This window comes from Nycticebus coucang, chromosome 16 (assembly GCF_027406575.1).
Source record: "Nycticebus coucang isolate mNycCou1 chromosome 16, mNycCou1.pri, whole genome shotgun sequence".
NCBI classification, from domain to species: Eukaryota; Metazoa; Chordata; class Mammalia; order Primates; family Lorisidae; genus Nycticebus; species Nycticebus coucang.
In genome coordinates, this window is record NC_069795.1 from 8,499,549 (window position 1) to 8,518,942 (window position 19,394).

At 44.4% G+C, this 19,394-nt stretch overlaps 2 protein-coding genes across 2 annotated transcripts in view; both read right to left on the reverse strand.

Moving 5' to 3' along the window:
• Nucleotides 1-663: 663 nt before the first annotated feature.
• LOC128567361 (uncharacterized) lies at nucleotides 664-11,096 on the reverse strand. Its single transcript, XM_053564593.1, has 3 exons — nucleotides 10,696-11,096; nucleotides 1,204-1,596; nucleotides 664-795 (listed from the first exon to the last, which is right to left on the reverse strand). Exons 1-3 carry the CDS (start codon nucleotides 10,795-10,797, stop codon nucleotides 664-666), a joined length of 627 nt encoding a protein of 208 aa, XP_053420568.1. The 5' UTR covers nucleotides 10,798-11,096.
• A 4,848-nt stretch (nucleotides 11,097-15,944) lies between these two features.
• Nucleotides 15,945-19,394, reverse strand: part of TTC3 (tetratricopeptide repeat domain 3) — a 121,060-nt gene continuing 117,610 nt past the window's right edge. Inside the window, exons 45-46 of the mRNA XM_053564491.1 lie at nucleotides 18,736-18,828; nucleotides 15,945-17,638 (exon numbers count right to left, since the gene is read on the reverse strand). Of these exons, the coding sequence (XP_053420466.1) occupies nucleotides 17,564-17,638; nucleotides 18,736-18,828 (168 nt within the window). The 3' untranslated portion in view covers nucleotides 15,945-17,563. The remainder of the gene's footprint in view (nucleotides 17,639-18,735; nucleotides 18,829-19,394) is intronic.

Sequence of the window (19,394 nt, forward strand, 5' to 3'; positions counted from 1 at the left end):
TAGCCTCCATGTTTATGGCCGGCACCCTACCCACTGAGTTATGGGCGCTGCCTGCAGGAATAGTCTTTTGAGGCCTCTTGGTTTGCCTTGCAGATGGCTGCCTTCTCCTGTGTCCTCATGTGGCCTGTTTTTCTCTGTTGGTGCATCCCTGGTGTCTCCCCCCTCCCCGTGTTCTCATTTAACCATAATTACACCCTTAAAAGCCCTGTCAGCAAATACAGGCACATTGGTGGTAAAAAAAAAAGTCACCTGAGACACTGCCCCATAGTCAGAGGATTCTGCTGCAGACGCCTGCCCCACTCTGCCCCATAGTCAGAGGACTCTGTTGCAGACACCTACCCCACTCTGCCCCATAGGAAGAGGATTCTGCTGCAGACATCTGCACCACACTGGCCCATAGTCAGAGGACTCTGTTGCAGACACCTGCCCCACTCTGCCCCATAGTCAGAGGACTCTGTTGCAGACACCTACCCCACTTTGCCCCATAGGAAGAGGATTCTGCTGCAGACATCTCTCCCATACTGGCCCATAGTCAGAGGACTCTGTTGCAGACACCTACCGCACTCTGCCCCATAGGAAGAGGATTCTACTGCAGACACCTGCCCCACACTGACCACAGTCAGTGGATTCTGTTGCAGACTCCTGCCCCACACTGGCCCACCGTCAGAGGATTCTGCTGCAGACACTGGCCCCACACTGCCTCATAGTCAGAGGATTCTGCTGCAGACACTGGCCCCACACTACCTCATAGTCAGAGGATTCTACTGCAGACACCTGCCCCACATTGGCGTGGTGCTGGGATAACATGTACAACATACTCAACCCAATGTCAGGCCCAAAGTGATGGCATTAGTCAGACACTCTATCCACACCTGCTGCACTCCAGCCTTCAGGCTCTTCCTGCTAATACATATTGACTTTGAGGCTGTGGGGAAACAGCAGTAAAAACAAACAAACAAAAAACAGAGAAGAGGGTAAGTTAGGATTTATTATTTAGCCAGGACACTCAGTGCAGTGTTGTGACATTGGTAATTTTTTTTTTTTTTTTTTTTTTTTTTTTGGCCAGGGCTGGGTTTGAACCCACCACCTCCAGCATATGGGACCGGCGCCCTACTCCTTGAGCCACAGGTGCCGCCCGACATTGGTAATTTTCATTCACTTTAACTCCTGTCATTGTTGCTGTTGGCTTTGTGGGTGTCTCACCCCAGAGCCATCCATTCCCCAGCACATCGCCAACTCCTTAGGATTCAGCAGTGAGAACCCACGGGGCCTACGGTCAGTCTCAGGTGGGAGATTTGAAGAGCAAATGCAGTCAAGTCCTCCAGTTGCTTCCTCAGGAATAAAGAGACGATTTTTAGAATCAGTGTGGTGACAACTGGTGAGGCACAGAAGGAGTTTCCGGCATGTTATCCAGGAGTGAGCTCCAGGCTTGCTTGGCTGCTTCCTGGCGCAGGTGGTGGTATGTGGGCTCTTCCCCACCTTTTCTCCCACGCCTGTCCAGGCAGGATGTTGCCAAGGCTGCACCACGGGGAATGAGCAGGGGCGGGGCTGCAGCACGGTCCGCCTATGGCCACCGTGGAGCCCTTTCCTGACGTCCTAGGGAGGGAGGGAGACGCAAGTAGGAAACCAGGCCAGCCAGGGCAGGCAGGGCCAGCTCTGTGCACAGACTCCAGCCTTTCTGCCCCTTTCTCTGTCCCTAGCTCTGGTCCCTGTGGCTGCTCAGGCCAAGGTGAAGATGCCATGGGGGCTGCTGTCTGGGCTCTGCGTTCATAGGCTGACAGAGACCACAGGCTTTGGTTCAGAGCAGTAGAGACTTGGAGACAGCGGTAGGCTGTGTTCTACACAGCCATTTTCCTCCTCTCCCTGTCCCTGAGGCTCTTTTCCACAAATGAAGGTTCCGGCCAACTGCCCTGTCAAGACCCGGCAGCTCAAATGTCCCTGGCCTTGTCAGGGGCGGCAGCTCTAGACTGCTTAAGGACCCACATCTGGGTGCTCAGACTGCCCTGACACACAGAAGCTTCTTGAGAAAGAGAAAGCCCACCTCTTTGAAGGTGTGAGATGGGGGGAAATATGCTAGAAATGCTAGAATACGAGGGTTTGCTTGATATGAGAATTTAAAACAAGTCTAAAGTGCTTTGACCACTTGAGAAAAAAATAGCAAAACCTACAGAACTTTCTGCTTTGCCTTTGAAGTGAGAACATAAACCTATTTCATTCATTTATTCAGTGTTTCTGTGATAACTTCTTACTTTACTTTTCTAAGTGGGAGGCCCTGTTAGATGCTGTGTAACTCAGATTTCTTAGATGGGCAAGGGGATTTGAATCTGCCTTTGCTCTGTTAACAAGTTCCAGGGCTTCTGTCCTTTAGGTCAGCTCTTTCTCCAGGTTTCTGCTGCTCTATTCCAAAACTCAGTGAAACATCAAACTCTTCCTCAACATGTCCCTTCCACAAAACCTGGACTAACTCAGAGAATTTGTGACTGCAACGGACTTCATGGAGGAGCAAGGAGGTGAAGAAGGGAGAAGTTCTCTTACAGAAAAGCAAACTTCAGATTGGGTATCGGTATTTTAAAATATCCTCAGGGATTGAATTTATTCTTCTACAATACAATTCATAATATGAAATGACAAAATAATGGCAAACAACTCGGGCATTGGGTGAAAATCCTTTCTAGGGCTTCAATCCTCGAGAAAAGTGGAACACGAGGTGAGTCCCACAGTCACCAGGGCTTTCTCTGGAGGACACTTTCCATAGCGTGGCACATGGGAGTAGAGCCCAGGAAGAGTGGGGAGCAGAAACAGGGCTGCCCAAGGGCTGGATCTGCAGGGCAGGGTAAGAAAGAGGAGCAAGCCTGCATGGAGGAGGGCCAGGGATCTACACAGAGGTTCCCTGGGCAGAATCACGAGTCTCACACGTAGGAAAAGATTCCACAATGCCTGGCAAACAGTTACTGAGGGGCTGTCAGGTGAACAGCGATTCTGGAAATCCCAAACTGGTGGGAAACACTGGAGTTCTGCCCAGCGAGAATGGAAAGACCTTGCTTACAACATTGAGTACTGAGTTGAGACCCAAGAATGGGCAGACCTTATTAGTAGGACTGTTCTAGCCTTGGGGTAAAGGCTACACTCACTCTTCCTTCACATAACCTGTTAGTAAGACTTGAAATTAACTAACTGTATTAGTTAATTTACTGCTTTAGGAATAAAACCACATAAATATTTTTTTTTTGAGACAGAGTCTCACTATGTTGCCCTCAGTAGAGTGCCATAGTGTCACAGCTCACAGCAACCTCAAACTCTTAGGCTTAAGGAATTCTCTTGCCTCAGCTTGTCAAGTAGCTGGGACTATAGGCACCTGTCACAACACCCAGCTATTTTCTCTGGAGGGGCCAGAGAACCTGCCCACGCACCTGGCCTTCTGCTCCAACTACCACCTTTTTGTTGTTGTTATTGTTACTTAGCAGGCTGGGGCCAGGTTCAAACCTGCCAGCCCCAGTGTATGTGGCCGGTGCCCTAACCACTAAGCTATGGGTGCTGAGCCCACATATGTTAATTATTTAAGGGAAGACAATAAAATACAGACTCTCAACAATTAAACATGTACCATGTCCAGTGTACACTTCAGGAGAGTTATTGTTTAATGGCGACAGAGTTTCTGTTTGGGATAATGAAAAGGTTCTGAAGATGCATGGTAGAGGTGATCTGTACAACAGGAGTGCACTTAATGCCACTGAATAAGATACTTACAAATAGTTAAAAGAGTAAATGTTACGTATATTTACTTTTTTCTTTTGAGACAGAGTCAAAGTCTTGGGTAGAGTGCCATGGCGTCACAGCTCACAGCAACCTCAAACTCTTGGGCTTCAGTGATTCTTTTGCCTCAGCCTCCCAAGTAGCTGGGCCTACAGGTGCACACCACAATGCCCGGCTGTTTTGGTGTCGTAGTTGTCATTGTTGTTTGGCAGGCCCAGGCTGGATTCGAACCTGCCACCTCTGGTGTATGTGGCTAGCACCCTACCCACTGAGCTATGGGTGCTGCCCATGTTATGTATATTTTAAATGTCCCATAGGATACCTGCACATTGGAAGTAGCAGTCACTTACTCCAATTTTTTAAAATTGCTTTTTATTTAGGGGAAGAATTTTTTTCTAAAGATGTACATATGTTGTTGGTTGGGTAGAACACTTTGGCTTTGAGTTTTGGTGCTTTACTCTGTCCCATAGGGCTACTGCTTTGAGGAAAAATTGGGACAAGGAATGCCCTCCTGCTTGGAACACCCAAACACCATAAAACATATATTTACATGAAACAGTGATATGCAATCAGGTGAGACAGTGATCCTTCATAGAGGGGAAACAAATGTGGGCAGCCCTGTGATTATCCCAACCTACTCCCCAAGCAGTCTCCGGACCACAGCATAGGGAGGGCAGATTCCAGTGGGGAAGCCACCGGTCTGTTTGGAGGAAATGGCTCTGAGAGTTAAAGGCAGCCAACATGGACAGAGTAAAGAAGGCTGAGGGAACCAGAGAAGGTCCCAGAGTTTTGCAGGGGCTCTTCCTACAAAGAAAGTCTTCAGCTGAGAAATCATTAGCATATGCATATGAAGAAACTGGCAGAAGCTAGAGAAAGAATCACTTGAAAGGAGCAGAAGGAAAAATCCTAGGCCTCTCCCAGGACCAGGAATAGTTCCAGTGGCCAGGTCTACCCAGTTGAGGAGGGGCCAGAGAACCTGCCCACGCACCTGGCCTTCTGCTCCAACTACCACCTTTTGAGCAAGCTGCGCTGCTGCCAACATAAGCTTCCCTGGGACCTAAAAATCAGGCATCGTCAGCCCACTGCTTTTACTACAGGGGACCAAAGATTGTGCCCAGGGAAACTTCACCACAGCATCAACTAAGTACTCCCTAAACCACCATGGAAATCACAGATACCACTGATCCTGTGTACTGCCTAAGCAATTATACAAAGATCGTACTACTTCAGGCACCAAAACTCAAAGCCAAAGTGTTCTGCCCAACCAACAACATATGTATATCTTTAGGAAAAAATTCTTCCCCTAAATAAAAAGCAATTTTAAAAAATTGGAGTAAGTGACTGCTACTTCCAATGTGCAGGTATCAGAGGAAGAACATGGGAAACATGAAAAACCAAGGAAATAATGACACTAAAGGACCATAACAATTGTCCATAAAAAAAAAAGTTTTCATAATGTCAGATAAAGAATTCCAAATGTTGATTCTAAAGAAACAATGGGATGCAAGAGAAATCTGAACACCACTGCAATGAAATCAGAAAATCAATTCAGGATATGAATGAGAAACTTACCAATTAAGATATCTTGGCTGGGTGCAGTGGCTCACACCTGTAATCCCAGCACTCTGGGAGGCTGAGGCGGGTGGATTGCCTGAGCTCACAGGTTTGAGACCAGCCTGAGCTAAAGTGAGACATGTCTCAAAAAAGTAGCCAGGTGTTGTGGCAGGTGCCTGTAATTCAGCTACTTGGGAGGCTGTGGCAAGAGGATTGCTTAAGCCCAAGAGTTTGAGGTTGCTGTGAGCTGTGATGCCATAACACTCTATCAAAGGTGACAAAGTGAGACTCTGTCTCAAAATAAATAAATAAGACATTAAAAACAAACAAAAAAAAAACAAACAAATTCTGGAGCTGAAAAATTTATTGACAGAAATACAAAATACATCCAAAAACTTCAAAAACAGATTAGACCAAGCAGAAGAAAGACTCTCAGAACATAAAAGACAGTCTTCTGAAATAATATAGTCAGAAAAAATAACAGAAAAACAATTTTAAAAGAATGAGCAAAGACTTTGAGATATCCACATAAAGTGACTGAACTTAAAAATTATCAGTAGTTCCAAGGGGTAAGAGATATCAAAAAGAAACCATATTTAAGAAAATAATTATGAAAACTTACCAGGACTAGCAGGAGAGTTAGACATTCATATATAGGAGGCCCAACAATCCCCAGGCAAATACTCTGCAAAAAATACTTCACCATGGCATTACATAATCAAAATGACTAAAGTCAAAATGAAAGAGAATTTTAAAATTAACAAAAGTGTCTAGTCAACTATACAGGAAACTCCACCAGACTAACAGCAGACCTTTCTGCAGAAATCTTAGAGGCCAGAAGAAAATTGGATGGCATTTTTAAAGTGCTTAAAAAAAACCCATCAGCCAAGAATTTTATATACTGCCAGAATAAGCCTCATAAATTCATAAAAAATAAAAGTCTTTTCCATACAAGCAAATGCTAAAAGAACTTGTCAACACTATACAGGTCATACAGGAAATGCTCAAAGGAATTTTTTTTAGACAGAATCTTACTATGTCACCCTCAGTAGAGTGCCACGGTGCACAGCAACCTCCAACTCTTGGGCTTAAGCAATTCTCTTGCCTCAGCCTCCCAAGTAGCTGGAACTACAGGCACCTGCCACAAAGCCTGGCTATACGTTGGTTGCAGTTGTCATTGCTGTTTAGCAGGCCTGGGCAGGCCTCGAACCTGCCAGCCTTGGTGTATGTGGCTGGTGCCCTACTCACTGAGCTATGGGCATCAAGCCAAAGGAGTCTTAAACATGGAAACAAAAGATGAATAGTCACCATCATCCAAACACATGAAAATATAAAACTAGCAGACCTTATAAAAGAATCAAAGGAAGAAGAGAAAGGGATTAAATGGCAACCTGAAAGAAGTTCAGCAAACTACAAAGACAAAAAGAAAGAATTTATAAAAACTTCTAGAAAGCAACTAACAACATGACAAGAACAGGGCATCATCAGACATCAGTTCTAACCTTGAACATAAATGGATTAAATGCTCCACTGATAAGACATAGAACAACAGGATGAATTAAAAAAACCTTGATCCAACTATGTACTATTTACAATAAACTGACTTTACACATAAAGACACATATAAACCAAAAGTGAAGGAGTGGAAAAAGATATTCCACCCAAATTGAAACCAAAAGTTAGCAAGAATAGCTATTTTTATATCAGATAAAACATACTTTAAATCAAAAACAGGAAACAAAAAGACAAAGGAGGCTATTATATAATGACAAAGGGATCAATTCAGCAGGAGGATATAGCAATCCTAGATATATATGCATCCAACATCAAAGCACTCACATTTACAAAACAAATGTTACTAGACCTAAAGAAAGAGTATCAGAGAGCAAAACAATAATAGTGGAGATCTTCAACACCCCTCTCACAGCACTAGATAGATCATCAAGACAGAAAATCAACAAAGAAACATAGGACTAAATCAGACCTTAGACTAAATGGACTTAACAGACATTTATACAACATTCCACTCAACAAGTACAGAATACACCTTCTTTTCATCAGTACAAGGAACATTCTCTCATATAGACCAAATGTTAGGCCACAAAATAAATCTTAACACTTTTTTAAAAATCAGAATCATATCAAGAATCTTCTCAGATCACTGAGGAATAAGTCTAGAAATTAATATGAAGAGGAACTTCAGAGACTATACAAACACATGGAAGTTAAAGAACATGCTCCTGAATGATCACTGGGTCAATAAAGATGAAAGATGGAAATTTTAAAATATTTTTAAATTAAGATAAATAAAGATGCAACATAATAAAAGTTGTGAGATACAGCAAAAGCAGTGCTAAGAGTGAATTTTAGAGCATGAAATGCCTATATAAAAAAAGCAAAAAGATCACAAATTAACAATCTAACATCCTAACATCACACCTCAAGGAACTAGAAAAGTATGAACAAACCAATCACAAAGTTAGCAGAAGAAAAGAAATAATAAAGATCAGAGTATAACTAAATGAAAAAGAGCCCCAAAATTTACAAAGTATCAACAAAATGAAAAGTTGCTTCTTTGAAAACATAAACAAAATTGATAAACTGCTAGTTAGACTAACCAAGAAAAGTGTCATATAAACACAACCAGAAATGAAAAAGGAGACATTACAACAGATACCACAGAAATATACAAGATCACCAGAGACTTTATACACACAAAAGCTAGAAAATGTAGGGGAAATGGATGAATTCCTGGAAGTGTACAACCTCCTGAGATTGAACCAGGAAGAAAAAGAGCACCTAAATAGCTCAATAACAAGTAGTGATACTGAATCTGTAATAAAAATTCTCCCTCCCAAAAAAGGTCAGGATGAGATGGCTTCACAGCTGAATTCCACCAGACATACAAAGAAGAACTGGTGCCAATCCTACTGAGGCTATTCCAAAAGACTGAGAGACTCCTTCCTTACTTATTCTATGAAGCCAGTATCACTGGGATACCAAAGCCAAGAATGGATGCAACAGAGAACTACAGATCACTATCATAGCTGAACATAGATACAAAAATTCTCAACAAAATACTAGTAAACTTAATCCACACATCAAATGGATAATTCACCATGAACAAGTGGGTTTCATCCCAGGTATGCAAGGATGGTTTAACATATGATCATCTCAGTGATGTGGAATAAATGCCAGGTAATAAATGTGATTAACCACATTGACAGAATTAAAAACAAAAGCCATGTGATCATCTCAATAGATGCAGAAAAAGCATTCAATGAAATTCAGCATCTCTTCATGATAAAAACACTCAAAAAACAGCATAGAAGCCACATTTGATGAACCCAACATCATACTAACTGGGGAAAAGTTGAAAGCATTTCCCCTAAAAACTAGAAGAAGGATGCCCACTTTTACCACTTCTACACAACTGAGTATGGGAGGTCCTAGCCAGGGTAATCAGGCCTGTGACCAGAGAGAATGGGGCACTTCTCAGAAGGTCTGCACTTGGGGAATGGTTTGTTTTGAGACTCAGCAGTTGGCTGCAGGATAGCAGCACCATTTCAGATATGTCCTGGAAAGCCTACTTGCTTTGCTACCCCCCAGCCAGATGGGGGCTGCAGCTGCATCGTCCTGAACTCGGCCTGACAGTGTCTCATGCCCATAATCCCAGCTGTTTGTGAGGCTAAGGCTAGAAGATCACTTGAGCCCAGGAGGCGGAAGTTTGCCTGTGAAACATAGTAAGACCCTGTAAGGTTATCTCTTTAAAAAAATATTTTAAACAAAGTCTTTTTGACAAGGAAGATATATGGATTGCAAATAAGCACAGGAAATGATGCTTAATTATCTTTAGTTCTTAAAGAAAGGCAAACTAAAACCCCGAGGGCACACCACTGCACATCCGCTAGAATGGCTACACTTCAAAATGACTGAGCACATCATCTACCCTCTGACACAGCACTCCTTGCTCAGTGCCATTCGGCCCCTCATTTAGACAGACCTCATCTGTCTTCACTAGGTGTTTCCCAGGGCCTCCAGTCTATACTCCACTCCAGAAATACAGGGCTGTAAACCAAGCAAGAGAAAGTGAATTTGAGGAAGGGGTGGATCCAATATCGGATAGCAATAGAGGTATCCTGAGGTTGGAGGGTGAAGAAGCGGGGAGAACAGATTAAAGACACATGGGGAAGAAAAGAGGAGATGATGAGAAGCAACCAAAGACTTCAGGAGAAACTAAAAGCACGAAAGCCTGGCTTGATGAGAACACAAGTCAGTGGTTCCCAAGAGCAGAGTGGGTCCCCTACAAGACGATAATTGAAAAGAAAGTATTAGGGAGTCACCAAACAAGGCATCACTAATAGGAGATTGAGGCCACCGGATGACATTGTGTGGCCTCAAGAACACAAAGGGACACCCCCTGCAGCCAAGACTAGGGACAAGTGGCAGGGCACTGGGGTGCCCAAGGCTTTTGCTGCCTGCCCGGCCTGAGCAGGATCGTTCGACTTGGACTGTAACTTGAAGGACGGGGAGGTTTGTCTGAAAGGAAGTAGCCTTCTGCAGAAGAATGAACGGCTTGAGCAGTTGATAGGCTTAGCAGGTGCAGACCCCAACTCAAGACATTTTCTAGTTTCATGACTTTTGGGAAGTTACTTTACCTTTTAGGTTTGTTTCCTCATCTGTAGAGTGGGGTTAACAGTCATGTCTACTGCATAGAGGCTTGGGGAAGACCATGTCTGTAAACTACACAGTGCCTGGAGTGACCGTTAACAAACATCATGTTGGGAGGCAGTGAGGGGCAGAGCCTGGGCTGAGGGGTTTAAGGAAGGTCACATGGGGGCCAGGGGCGCCAGGGGGCCAGGGGCACCAGACTCAGAGGCCACCGCAGCCAGATTGTGGTGTGTGTCTCTTATCCTGTAGCTTGGGTTTTTTTTTTAATGTTTCCTGGGCGCTGCTATATGCCAGGCAAGCTCATTAAATCCGTGTGCGAGGGTGGAGGCCAGCATTTCAAGAGCTGAGCTAAATTGAGGCCACGGCTACAGGGAGCAGGGCTGCGGCTGGACAGAAGGCAACTAGGGAAGGCCAGGGCTGGTTGGGCCCCAGGAAGCACGGGCATGAGGAGGTAAAGGAGGATGAAGCTGACGCCTGGCATGGGGTGGCAGTATGGGGGCTCAGACCAGGATAAGGGGCCCCCTGGTGCCCTCACAGCACTGCATGGCAGACTCAATGGCAGGCCTAATCAAGACCAGAATTTCAAGCCCATGGAGGAGAAAAGGGGTGGGGGCACTGAGGGAAGCAGGGGTCAGTTAGGGGCTGGTAGTTAACAGGTGGAAGTGCAGCAGACATGCCCCCTGCCTGGCCCAGACCAAGGCCACAGGCAGCGCTCACCTTTAACCCAGCCTCACCAGCAAGCCGTAACGCCTGCCAGACACTGAGGTGCTGCCACACTACTGGTGTCAGGCCACTGACCCCCAGTGACCTTCCATACATTTTACTCTCCTAGCTGACAACAGTCTTCCCTCCTGGAATGAGCAGGCCTGTGCACTGTAGAGTTCATGAATGAACAAATGAACAGGTGAGCATGGGCGGTCAGCCGCCCATGAGGCTCACCCCTGGAACAGCAGGGTGTGCAGACGTCCCCTGGGAGAAGTGAGGGCAGAAAGGAGCAGTAAGGGGCAGGGTTGAGGACACCAGGCCCCCTCCCCTAGGAGAGGTCCCCAGTGGGGCAGGGCGGATGAGGAGGAGCTGTTGGCTCTGCAGGCAACAGAATTTGATCCCAGGAAGGGCTGTTAGCAAGTGCTGTCCCTCAGCTTTCAGCAGTCTAGCAGGTTAGAGGTTGTGGTAGTTTTGAAACTGGAAGCAAAAGCAATGTGGCCTCCAATGAGGCCTCAGTAAAAGCCGGAGTCCTGCTGGCGCTGGGGCAGCAGCCAGCATCTGGAAACACAATGTCGGTTTGTTCAATTGCTTTCTTTTTTCAGAGACTGTTGGCTCACCCTGCTGGAATGGGTGGCATTTCAGGACACCACGCTTGGAGCTGGTGGCAGATTTCTTGGAACTGGTGGCAGGGAGATCTAAATTAAGAGCTTTCTATCACACCAAATAAATAGAAGCTGAAACAGGACTGAAGGAATTAGGCAAAATGCCTTTATACATAACTTTGAAAAACAGAGAGGGAAAAAGTTAGAAAACAGAATGGTATTTATTCACTGGAATCCCAAGGTATTTGCTGAAAACAATGACACCTCTGTGTGACACAAAAGCAGTTAGAAAGAGTGAGTTCTTCTCTTTGAAGTGTCCTGCCACAGAAGCCTGGTAATTCACACCAACTGCTCTGTTTCAAAGGCTGCTGGCAAGGTTGGGGCGGGGACTGGCCCAGTTTCCAGTGGCATCCTTCCTCCAGGGAGTTGACACTGTGTCACCTCTGGCTTGGAGTTGTGCTCCTGGTGGTTTCTTGTTCAGCACTCCTGAAGCACACCCACCTTGGATCTACAGGCAGGGCATAGCCAGAGGAAGGAGGTGCTTTCTTTGGTTCTGGGCTGATGGCCCGTGGCAGGACCAGGTGTTGTGGGGACAAAGGTGCTGCTAGGAGTGGCTCCCAAGGAATTGCTAAGAGCGACTCAAGAAGACAACAGTATCTTCTTCCTAGGATGGCAGGAAGGAGGCACAGCCTGGAGGGGTGGGGAAATTCTAGCCGTTAACTTAGGGGCTGTTCACCATAGAACTAATGCATTCACTTCTCTGTGCTCTGTACTAGTCAGCCAGGCAATCATCCCTACAGGTTGTCAGGTAGTAGGCAAGGTAAAAAATTAAATTTTTTAATTAAAAATTTCTGGATCCACACCAGAAAGCAGTGAAGTGTTCATTTAGCAGAGATCATCTTGCAGGGTTTGTCAATGTCGATGGTATCCTCTCACAGCCATTTCCAATGGGAAACAAGGAGGGCATACGGAGCACCTTTGGCGCCACCAGACCCACCCAGAGATGGGGTCTCACTCTTCCTCAGGCTGGTCTCAAACCTATGGGCTCAGGCAATCCATCTGCTCCGTCTCCCAGAGAGCTGGGATTACAGGCATGAACCAGCAGGCTCAGCCTCAACTTTTATTTACTTTTGGAGACAGTCTCACTCTGTTGCCCTGGGTAGTGCGCCATGGCATCATCATAGCTCACAGCAACCTCAAACTTGTGGGCTCAAGAGATCCTCTTGCTTCAGCCTTGTGAGTAGCTGGGACTACAGGTATGTGCCACCACACCTGGCTATTTTTTTGTCTATTTTTGGTAGCAATGGAGTCTTGCTTTTGCTTGGATTGGTCTCAAACTCCTGAGCTCAAGCAATTCACCCGCCTTGGTCTCCCAGAGTGCTGGGATTACAGATGTGAGCCACCGTGCATGGCTTTTAATCCAATTTTTAAATAGCAGTTGTGTTTAACCAGCTCACAACAATTCCTGAAACTTTACCAATTAGCTGTCATTAGTGAGACTGTTACGCACTGATTCCCACACCCAAACTTCACCTTCAGGGCAGAGTTCTTGCAAAGTAGATGATTCTATTGGCCAGAACCAGGCAACTTTGAGACAATCTACAAAACCTTGCCTCTTAATTTACATTCTCCTACAAATTTGCAATCAGAATGCCCATGAGCCATCCGGTTATTTGGAAAGTGCCTATTCAAATCTCCTGTCTGTTTCTAAATAAATAAATATGTTGGTTATCTTTCTCTTACTGATTGTCATAGCTCATTATGCATTCTGGAGGAATCTTTTGTTGGAAGTATACATCACCAATTTCTTCTACTTCATGGCTTGTCTCAATGGTAACTTATTAAAGAGCTAATTATAATAAAATCCAGTTTATCGGCTTTTTATTCTGATGGTTAGTGCTTCTTGTTTCCTAATAAATCTTTGCCTATCCCAAGGGTAGGAAGATTGTTTCTTGTAGAAGCTGCATTATTGTACTTTACTGCATACTCAGGACTATGATTCATGTGGAATCAACGTGTTAGTATGGCCAAAGTCTTTTTCTTTCTATTTGCATATCCAATTTATTCTCCTTAATGTAATTAAAAATCATTTTCTCACTTGATGGTGGACCAATCTGACTTGATTGATGGATAACTAATTAGGATTTTGTAGTTTAAAAGTGTCAATTTCTGCATTTTTATCTTTTTTCACCTTTACAGGAGAACTAGGAAGAGGCAATATAAAGCAGAGGTGATGATGGAATGAATGACAACAGTTCTTGCCCTAAACTGGGGCGTCTGGACCACACACCTTCCCCATGAGGATCAGCCTCGTCCAGGTCCCTCCAGTGTAAACCCAAGACAGCCCCTCAGAGGGCTCTGATCCTAAACCCAAACTGGGTAGGAAAGGCTGACTCAAGACTGCTCATTCAAGTAATTTGGGAAAGCCACAGGTGCAGTTATCCTTTGCTGTGGAATCACAACACCCCCAACGTCATTCAGCAAGATCTCAGGAACAAAGCTGGTATTTTCCAAAATGGCTTCTAGGTGATTTGATTTCTTATTTTGCTTATTTCACCACTTGATGATGTTCTGTTCCAGTCCAGGCTATACCAAGAAGTGCTACTTCCTCATCTAACAAAGCCTTTCTTACAGGGCCACTGACTCTCCCTGTGCAATTTCCAGGACTATAATCTTAGTAACAATTATTAGCTCCCCTTCATCAAGGGTTTTTTATGTGCTAGGTACAGCTAAGCACTTTCTCAGAAATTTATTAATCTATATACCTTCCTTGCTTCTCCTTCAAAGCCTGTCTCACCACCTGAAATTACATTATATATTTTTTGTCTATTCAACAGACACTTTTCACTAGGTCCATATCTCATTTTCTGACATATTGAAACGTCTAACCTGGTACCAAGCACACAGTGGGTACTCAACAAACGCCTGAACAAATGGTCCCTGGTTTCAGTGGTTCCAACGGCAACCCTTGCTCATCCTTCTCAGCAAATCAGGTCAATGGCTACATCCCCTATCAAGTCAATCATGTCAGTATGAAAATAAAAAGGAACTACACGTCTGATGGTGAATTCTTTTTACAATTATTCTTTTTTTTTTTTTAAGAGACAGGGTCTCACTTTATCACCCTCAGTAGAGTACCGTGGTGTCACAGTTCACAGCAACCTCTCAACTCCTGGGCTTAGGTGATTCTCTTGCCTCAGCCTCCCGAGTAGCTGGGACCACAGGCACCTGCCACACACCTGGCTATTTTCTGTTGCAGTTTGGCTGGGGCCGGGTTCGAACCCGCCATCCTTGGTATATGGGGCCAGCGCCTACTCACTGAGCCATAGGCACTGCCCTACAGTTATTCTTTTAATTAACTTTGTTGCACAAGCATTTAAAATCCTTAAGTGTACTTCCCGTTTCTCCTGTGAAGGTCATTCTGGAGCTGTTTTGGTCCTCACTCTGACAAGCCAGGCTATAGCTTTACTGCCTTTGCTTGTTCAGCCTCATGGGTATCTCTTGCTGATGACAGAATTTCCACCTTTGTTTTGCTGGTTTTCCCCTATACATCCATACCTATGATAGAGTTTATAAGTTAGGCACAGTAAGAGATTCACAACTAACGAAGCAGCGCACTCAGTGTACTGCACTGTACTCACCCACTCACAGGCCACGCTTGACTGCGGGTCACAGGAGACAGTGAAACCTAGAAAAAATTACCTTCACCGTGTGTAACATTTCACACTGCCGGGCCACCACTTCAATCTTATGTCGGATTATCTATTATTTACAACATAGATTAAACAGTTTAGCAGGGCAAAAACTGAATCCTTAAGGAATAGTCATTGCTTTAAATTAAATGCCATCAGATTAAAGTATGTACTGATAATACTTTGAGTGCACTTGAATAAACAGAAGACAGATTTTGAACATTTGCTTTCTTCAACAATCTTAGAGTTCTCATTAGACCCTTCTGTGTGCTTCTAAAAAGGAAATCCTCCAATAAGCCTCAGCGGTCCATAAATCCATAAATGCCTCAAAAACAAAACCAGACACCGAGGAATGCAGTTTATCGTCAAATCCTTCTATGCAGTCACATAGAAGTATCTTAATTTAGCCCCAAATGGTGAACTATCATCTCTGTATAAAATTTCCATTCATAAACAGTCAATCTTGAGTTTGGCAATCCTTACTTAGGCACGTAGGGATGTTTGATCTTAGCTCTAAAATGCCCTAAAATCCTTGGTCAGACCTCTCGGACACAACATGGCATGGCTGTTCTTTCCAAATGAAGTCACTTCTTAAATGGTAGCGTACTTGTCCTGAATTTTCATTTTCAAGTAGAATGCATTTTTATTTGCTTTTTTTTTTTTTGAGACAGAGTCTCACTATGACACCCTCGGCAGAGTGCCGTGGCGTCACAGCTCATAGCAACCTCAAACTTTTGGGCTTAAGAGATTATCTTGCCTCAGCTTCCCAAGTAGCTGGGACTACAGGCGCCTTCCACAATGCCTGACTATTTTTTGAGTGCAGTTGTTTAACTGTCCTGGGCCATGTTCAAACGCGCTACTCTCAATGTATGTGGCTGGCGCCGTAACCACTGTGCTATGAGCGCCGAGCCTAGAATGCATTTTTAGAAACATCTGAGAAAGAATGGGCAAGAATGACAGTGAACCGTTCCTGTTTTAGAATGCTCTTTATTCTATTACTGGATAAATGTAAGGTATGTGCACAAGGGTCTGAAGTCACGTACAAACACACTTTCACTCAGATGCCCTCTTCTTTGTTTTTGTTGCTACAACCTGGTCTTTATTTTAATATCCACAGCTCTCAATTCTTATGAATATGTAGTTAGTGTGTTAGGGGGGCCCACCGTGGAGGACCTGTTTCAGGATAAGGAGTGAGCTTCTACAGACTAAGTCACCTAAGATATCAAAACTCACAGTGAACAAAGACAGAGGAAGGTGACCAATCAGCTCAAAAATGTGTGACTCTTAAGTTTCCAGAGGAACAAAGAACACACTGACAAACATTTTTTGATCCTTCATGTTTGAGAGAAATGGAATGTGTTCAGGATTCATTATTTCTATATTTACCACTGTGTGTAAGCCACAAAACAATATCTAATTTTTAAATGTTTTAAAGCAGTTACAGTTTTGATCTCAGGTCACAGTACAAGATTGCATGCATTACTTCACAAAGGTCAAAAACAGAAGGACTGTAAAACAGACACCTCAGGATTGTCTAATGACACAGTTTCTCTTTTTGGTGGCAAGACAGGAAGAAGAATGATGGCAAATGTTTCCACATACAGCCTGCGGGGAAGTGGGGGGCCACACTGTGCTGCCAGGAGACACCCAAGAACCTGTTGCCTGACTCACCAAGGCTAAGCCACCAAGGACAAATGGTGCTGCTAAGGGCAGAGGATTCGAGGTGGCGTTAAGTCCCCAACATGGAGCTGGGAGGATGAATAGGATGAATATGTAGCCTCAACTTCAGGGATAGAAAGTCTTGGTTGATACTAACAAAACAATGTTTTGGAATTGATTATCAGAAATCAGATTATACCTTGAAATGATGAAAAAATAAACATTTAAAAAATATGTAACAGAGTTAAATAAAATAACAAAATGAAAAACTGAAAGCACATGGCATTTCACAAAGAGAAGATTTGAATCTTTTGGTCTAAATCAGCCAATATTTTCAGATTAACTATAAATTATTAAAATGTAGTTTGCTTTATGGCCATTTTTAAAATGTAGAATCTTTAAGGAAAAATGTTGGCACATTTTCAGGAATACAGAATCTTATAAAAACTTTTAAAAGGTCAATATAATCTCTCTTGTGGAGCTATTAGAACAGGTTTTTCAAACACAAAAGGGAAACCTGGTGCACTGAGTACATTAGGACTTCTTGTAACTCAAATACTGCTTTGAGCCACTCAATATTATCCAAAAGAAGCCACCACCTCAAAGAGCACCTCTGCAGCAGCCCATCAATGACAAGGCAAGAATGTGGTTCCATGTCACTCTACTGGCTGCTACTTGGGCTGTCATTGAAGTGTTTATCTGAGTGGGAAAATGAGTTAATATCAATTATACTAAAGAGTTCCAGTTATTAGCTGAGTGACACAACACAGGAGGGCCTTCCGATGTTTGCTCTTCGTATCAAAGGCAGCACACTGCCATTCTCCCGATTCAGTGCGCCAGCGCTCCACTCTTCAGTGAGTGTGACTACCTGCAGCAGGAAGACAGCCCCTGGTTTCCACTGGGCTGCCCTCTTCCAGGTGGTGCAGGCTACTCTTCTGACAGGAGATCCCAATCCCGGCAGGCCGGGCAAGTGCTCTGCCCTTTAAGCCACTGCTTAAAGCACTGAAAAGGAGGCAACAGTATCAGTAGCTGCTTCAAGACCACAAGGAACCTGTGCCTCAAAGTCTCTTAGGCGTGGAGCTGTCTAATACTCAGACACACCAATACCTGCTGAGGTCATGAGTGCGGGTGAAGCCCCAGGAGCAAATGGTTCCAGCTCAGAATCCCCTCCATGAATACCACGGGCCCCCAGCTGGCCCCGGATAGCCCTGTCCTCCTCCTACAGCCAGTTCTGGGCTCAGCTCTCCCGCTTTAGCAGCCTTGACTTCTGCAGGCTGGCCTGCCTTTGGCCCTGGGACCCAGTCACCTGATTCTTAGCCTGCTGCTCTGCCTGGTCCTGCCCTTGGTACCAGTCTGGCCCATCAGGCTGCACACTGTGCCCCCTGGTGCTTCTGGTTGGCCTCCTGCTGCCAACATGGCTTTGGTGGTGTGGGAAGCTAGAGAGCCCAGGTGCCCCCAGGCGCAGACCATGCAAGAGACTGCAGGCTGTCCTGATTCTTTCCAGTGCAAGTGTAGTATGCTGTATTTATCCCTTTCTAAGGGATCAATAAAACAACATGGCAGAGAACTGACTTGTTCTAACCAACAGCAGGGGTGTAAGGACAAATGCTCATAGTACCCAGAACACCAAGATAATTCACACACAGATCTGGGAAGGGTGTGAGCTGGAACCTCCCAGGGTCAGGCATAGGGACGCAGCTAGGTGTTGTTTCTCTCTCAACTGTTAAACTAACTTCGTATACTACACCAAATCAAGAAAACAGCTGTACTGATTATTCCCTTCAGTCATATGCAGAAGAAATCACCTTTCAAGGAACTAATATTGCTTTGAGTCTCAGCACCAAAGAACTGCTGGAGTCCTCTACCCACGACGTGAGGGAAAGGACACTGCAGTGCACACATGTGCCAGGGCCCAGAATCCCCCCTCTTTCCACAGTGACAGGCGTGGGACGGGGACACAGGGAACACTGACATCAGGAGGTTTATAAAGAAAATGGCTCAAAAATACAAGAAATATTGATGCCTGGGGAAAAAAATATGCCTTCTTAATTTTCAAAACACTTGATCACAGGGCACAGGAAGGCTAAGAGAACTCTTACCCCTTTGTGATACTTGTGTCCGCATTTCAGCACACGCACATTTTTTGATTTGAACATCTCATGGCATAATTCACAGGAACTTGTGCCTGATGACTGTGGAAGTAACAAAGAATAGTCAAGTATTTTTTTTTAAGAACATGAACTTTTCCTACAGATGGCCTTCAAACATTTTGGCACAAAGGGTAGCAAACGATTCCCAGTCACACCTTAAAGTGTATGAGGGAATGACTTATCTCTTTTTTTTTTTTTTTTAGACAGAGTCTCACTCTGTTGCCCTTGATAGTAGAGTGCTGGGACATCACAGCTCACAACAACCTCAAACTCCTGGGCTTAAGTGATTCTCTTGCCTCAGCCTCCTAAGTAGCTGGGACTATAGGCACCTGCCACAACGCCCAGCTATTTTTTTTGTTGCAGTTGTCATTGTTATTTAGCTGACCCAGGCTGGGTTTGAACCTGCCAGCCTGGATGTATGTAGCCGGCATCCTACCCAATGAGCTATGGGCACCGCCTGGGAATGACTTATTTTTTAATATTGCATTTCTGAAAAAAATACAGAAAAGTATATGCTTTTGAAGTTCTAATTTTCTCAGAGAAAAAACTGTTCTATCTAGTTTACAGATTCCCAGGTGAAATACTACAAATGTGTATTTATTCTGTAA